The 5,920-nt window shown below is 37.9% G+C and overlaps 1 protein-coding gene across 1 annotated transcript in view; it reads left to right on the top strand.

The window, feature by feature from the left end:
• Window positions 1–646: 646 nt before the first annotated feature.
• LOC137994367 (olfactomedin-like protein 2A) overlaps window positions 647–5,920 on the top strand; it is a 5,866-nt gene continuing 592 nt past the window's right edge. Inside the window, exons 1-3 of the mRNA XM_068839943.1 lie at window positions 647–710; window positions 1,909–2,176; window positions 2,916–3,172. Coding sequence (XP_068696044.1) covers window positions 647–710; window positions 1,909–2,176; window positions 2,916–3,172 — 589 coding nt within the window. The remainder of the gene's footprint in view (window positions 711–1,908; window positions 2,177–2,915; window positions 3,173–5,920) is intronic.

Genomic DNA, 5,920 nt, shown 5'->3' with positions numbered 1-5,920 from the left:
CACTGGCAACTGATAGAGAAACAGCCTTTACTCAGACAGATCTACAAAGAACCTCCAATTATATCATACAAACGAGGAAGGTCTCTGAAAGATATACTCGTAAAAGCTAAACTCTGAGATTTAACGGCTAAAACACGTGGGTGGAAAGCGTGAGTCAGGCTTGTCAACCCCTATGATATTTCAATGTGTAATTGTTAAAGAAGTTCTATCACTGATTTACAAAAACAAGTCTGCAGTTCACAGGTTATTGATGACTCCATAAAGTAAAATTGCATCAATCTGAAGTCCGTGACCTTACCCAACCGCTTTCTATCCCTTGATTTGAAGTTGCTTCAATGCCGCTAGAACTGTTTTTAGCTAGGTGCCTTTAGAATTCTGATCGTAACGATCAAAAGTCTTCAGCAGACAAAGTTGTCAGAAAAAAAATCGGGGGAGAGAGGACGTGTATTTTGCGGTGTTTTCTTGGATCTGTGACTTGATAGACCAATCAACTCAACACGTCTATGCTCATGCGAATCTATTTTTTAAGCCTTAGTTACAGGCCGCTCTGGCGTTTTTGTTTTAATCATTTTACAACGAGGATAACTACTGAAGAGAGGGAGTATACTAATGTTATTGGTTAATATTTCCTTGTTAGATGAATAGGATGATTATTGGAGAGAAGTGGGACTTGGCCAAAGTAGACAACAGTGTTAGCATTCTTCAGAAAGGTTTGTTGTAGCTTCTGCAAGTACTTGTGAGAATTTATTTTTTGTTCCGTCAAACGTTTTTTCGTGAATTCGACATAGCATGTACTTTGTTCCAAGAAACTACTTTCATTTTTAAAATGTTTTTATTCACTTTTTTTTTAGTCACTTTTTACTGTTCAGAAAGAAAAGATTTATTCCCAAAGGATCAAATGGCTTTGTAAAGTTCGAGTCTTGTTCTTCTTTTTGAAAAGCAAATTCGAATGATAGGAATGATCTTAAATAAAGACTGGATCAAGCAACCTATTGTTTTCGCGCGGCGAAAACTGAAGCGCGCTGCGCCAAATTGCTGGGTCCACTTTTGAGCTAAATTGATCCTAAAGCTTCGTATAGACAGTGACGTTTTAGATAAAAAGGGAAATTTTGCAGAGAAACTTTCAATGTTTTTTTTACAACATTACGGCTGCAATGCCGCCTTCCTGTCACTTTAAACTCTTATGCTGAGGTCCCAAACTAGTCCCAACAAGATGGCCGCCGCGGTTTTGTTGCGCTTTGCTTCAAACAATGATGCTCAATGCAGTCTTTTTTTTAAATCAGTGAATGATACAAGTTAATTAATGGCCAGCGTAAATTAAGACGGTCGGAAAATTGGTCAAAAGGTTGGAGATATTTGTTGTTAACGGAAATCAAACAGGTCGCCCTTCTGAATGGTTAATTAAATTATACTAGAAATAGTATTAAGCCGAAAATGGACTTCGAGATCTCCAAAACTTCATAGTGGCTTCACTTGTCAAAATCTCCTCTAAATATATTTCATAAAGAAAACTGGAAAGCACAACAAGGCCAATTGTTAGCTTTTCTTGTGTCTTGTTTACAACTAGATTGATACCTAGGAATTACAGAGCTTCTGCTTTATCATTAGAAGAGATATATGTCACGCAAACCTGGCTAATGGCCCGGCTCACACGAGTTTCCTAGAGCTCAGTGGTGGAGCATCCGAACTAGAAATCGTAAGGTCGCAGGTTCGACCCTTGTCCGGGAGCTCTCGGATTTTTCCGACCATCCCCTTTAGTTCAGTGGTAGAGCATCCGAACTAGTAACTCAGCGGAAGGTCGTAGGTTCGACTCCTGCATGAATAAAAGGCGTGTCGCCAAAGGATGTTGAATTTCTGTTTACTTTTTAGTTGAGATGTCATTTAATTTAAGCTTTTTCTTTCTTTCAGACAGTTGCACCAACATCAAGTCGATTGGTAAACCTGTGACCCACAACGCAAGGAAAAATCATTATGGAGCCTGGATGAAAGACCCGTCGGGAATCATGGCAGCTGAAACGATATTTGTGATGGAAGGTTATTATGACAGAAGGGAGCTTGAAGAATATGAAAACATGGACAAGTTTAAAACCGGTTTGGCGCGTAAGAAGCACACATTGCCTTATGACTGGGACGGAACAGGTGCTGTGGTATATGGACCATATCTCTACTACAACAGGTAAACAACTAGATTGGCTCATTTGTTTCAAAAACGATGACTTTGCTTTATCTTTTTCTTTTGTTAGGGAAAAAATCCAGTTTTATCTTTAGTTTCAAAATTAACTGAACCTGTAATCTTTTAAAACGTTCATTTTGTCTGCTTTAAGTAATCATTCGGTTCAAACCGAAAACTTAATTGAGGGTATTACAGACACGCTATTATCCTCGCCTTCGTTCTGGTCTTTCAAAGACCAAAATATTTTCGTCTCCGAGACAAAAATGTAGGGTCCTTTGAGTAAATAAGGGAACAAGAGCAACCAAAAAGAGTCTTAAATGACCTGAATTATAGAATGGCAAATATCTTAATCTTTTCCGGTACATTTTGGAAAAACAACTGAATCAAAGCAAAACCAAAACAAATGAGAAAGCGTAAAAAAACGCCCTGCACTTTTTTAAGTTGAAACGCGGCATTTCGGCTCAATCTGAAAACTAACTCTCAACAAATAAAAAGCAATGAAGTTGTTATGTATGCTGATTAAAAAATTGGTCAATGTTGTAGTGTCGGTCACGTGACAGATATACGGGATGCGGAATAATGCTATTAGCGGTGTTTTGAGCTTAAATGCGGCTTGAATGCGATTGTAATTTATTGTCAAGCACAGAATACAACAAATGTGATAGCCCTTTCTCTCCACACAATCAATATTCCTTTTAATTGAATCAGAATCCTTCTTATACTTCCCCCTTTAATATTCCAGAGAAAGTTCCAACCAAATTGTCAAGTACAACCTGCGTTCAGAGGGAGTAGAGGCTTACATAAGCGTTAGTTATTGCTCACCGAGAAGTAACCCTTACGAATGGCATGGATATAGTGGAATGGACCTGGCAGTGGATGAGCAGGGTTTGTGGGTGTTATGTGGAAATACCAAAAGCGGTTATGGCCTGGGGCTGAGGGCCGGTAAAATCGACGTGGTGAGAAACATCATTCCCCGTTATTTTGATCTAATAGGCACAGGTGAATACATGTTTTTAATGAAGCATTGTTGTGATACTGCGTAAAAAGGTACGAATATAGTATATTATACAACGTTGGTTCGGGACACATGCCATAATCATCAATATTAGAGAAAAAAAAAAAAAAACAAGTTACTGGATCCTTAACTTCATATACCAAAAATTTAAAAGTGACCTAGTTTCAAAGTTTAGAATCGAAAGTTTCTTTTGAGCACACAAGGTTTCGGCTCCATCTCAGAATTTTCTCAAGACAGAATTTGATTCTGTCATGTCATTTGTACTGAGAATCCGACGACAAAAAACCCTTCTGAACGAGTTTAAAATGCATGATTGTGCATAGCCATAAACAATACTACCAAATGAATCATGGTGCGACTCTACAGAGCCGTATTTCCCCGCGAAGAATATTTAAGTTCCTTACAAGTATGGATCAGCAGGCTTCAAACGCAGAAGATAAACACCAATTATTGGATACTGAGAACAATTTTGGCATTATCCAGATCCGTAGAATGCAAATGCATCCATAATGATACCATTCCTTGATATAAGCTTACACGTTTTCGTCAATTACAGGCCGGTCTTCATAAGTGAAGCTTGTGTTTACGTTGATCGTAGTTAGTAAAACAAGGAATGACCTACAATGATCTAAAATGACCTAAAATGAGCTACAACGGTATCTAAAATGACCTAAAATGAGTAGGTCATTTTAGGTCATATTAGATCATTGCATTGAAGCTAAACTGAGCAAATCATAATGATTGTAACTCCTATTGGAACCTGCTTTCAATACTGTTCTTAAGTCTTACTCATTAGCTGACTCCATTTTCTTGTTTAATATCTTACCAATGCCTAACAAAATCGGACAACAATATTCGAAATGTGGCAAGACGTATGCTTTATATAATTTGACTAAGATGTAATTCTTAACTCACACTGTAAGTGCGATCTGTTTGATTTAACAAGGTGACTTGTGTTCAAAATAACTATGCATCTTTTCTGAGGAAGCGATATAGCCTAAATAGCCTTCCTGAGGCGAGGTCATGTGGTTATTAGTAAAATACGAAAGAAATGAAAGATTGAAGAAAATAAAAGGGAATCTAGTAAGAATGGCATCGAGGCCGACCTCGTTCACTTCAACTTCTTTTTCACAGCAAGTTAAAACGCGAATAGCTGTGGTTATTAGTTCTACTTTTCTTTTGAATAAAGTACAGTAATATACCTGAGAAAGACTTGTAAATCACCAAATAGCTTGAGTCAGTTTCTTGTCTTCCCATTTCAATCCTTTGCATGTTTTCACTACAAAAAGGTTAATTACTGAAGTTAATCCCTGTCGGGCGGGGCAGGGTTCGTATCTGGGGAGGAGACTATTGATATTCGATTGGTAGATGCCATATGCATCTTAATGCATTTTTTTCAATCAGAATACTCATATTTAACCTGCCCATTCATCACTTTAGGAGAGAAATCTAAGAGTAATTAATTGATTATGAAGTGCGTTCGTTGGGAGAACTTTGGAAGTTGGAATTACTAGACGAAACGAGATGCCATGAAGACGATGCAGGCTGTAAAGAACGTTTTCGAAAGTACTAATATGTGGGGCTTGTGGAATGTAGCTAAAAAAAGGGAAAGTTCGGAGTAAAGAGGCGATGATGTTGCAAAAACTGAATTGTTGAAAATCTGGAATTTGTTGAAATTTTCTGAGAGATTATTACCAACAAATTGTAGATACTTTTCGTCTTTGGCTAACCAAGCTTGATTAGAAATAGGACGCAAACGTCGGTGACAAGCATGACTAAGGCCCCTTCCCCTCCGCGGTCCCCGCTGTAAATGCATGCATATATCTAATAAACATGAAAAACATTAATAAAGATAAAGCTTTTCGCTGCTAACGTATTCATTTAAGGATGGATGAAGATCACGAATAAAAGACTTCCTTTTATGGTACAATGTCGGTCGGACCTCCCAGCGGCTATAATTTCAAAGTGGTCCCATTTTAGGTTGTGACCGGTTAAGATTACGTGATCAGCAAGAGCTGACGTGTTATTGTTACTTTACAACGCCTTGAAGTGTTCAGATATCTGGTCATGTAGCATACGCCTTGTTTTACTAATGTACAATCTATTACAATCCCAGCAACTAGCTCTATAGATACGTTTGGACATCAGAGATCGAGCTTATCTGTCCTTATACGGGAAAAAAGACTTGATGTTACGGGTACTATTAAAAACACCCTAACATCGATGCAACCGTAAAATTTACTAATACAACATTTAAGCTGTCCAGCAATGACATTACTTTAAAAACTCAAGTGGACTAGGACTATGTAAAGTTATGAGCTGTTTAGCCTCTTGTTTATCACAGCAGTTTGCGTTCTATTTGTAATTACCAACAAATGTCTTTTAGTGACTCCGATGCGTGCGTGATCGTCATTTTCGGATATGACTTATCAAAACCGAGATGCGCACTCACGTATGACGTAAATCAAGATGGCGCTGAAAAAGCAGACGAACGAAGAAAGAAAACTCGCCAAAGCTCAGTTAGAAACAAAACACAAATAGCGGTGATAAACATTGTAAATCAACGCATTTTTATAAACTTGACGTTTCGTATGCTACAACATACATTTTCAAAAGTAACCGTTATGACTTTGAAGATTACTTATTTTCAAATCTTCTGTAGGTCTCAGTGGGACCGAAAGCTCACCAAGACTCACCCTATGCACAGGCTCCTCAAGATAAGAAATTGCGTT

Source organism: Montipora foliosa, chromosome 3 (assembly GCF_036669935.1).
Source record: "Montipora foliosa isolate CH-2021 chromosome 3, ASM3666993v2, whole genome shotgun sequence".
Lineage (NCBI taxonomy): Eukaryota > Metazoa > Cnidaria > Anthozoa > Scleractinia > Acroporidae > Montipora > Montipora foliosa.
Note: the sequence above shows the minus strand (reverse complement) of the source record. Positions and strands in the feature narration are given on the sequence as shown.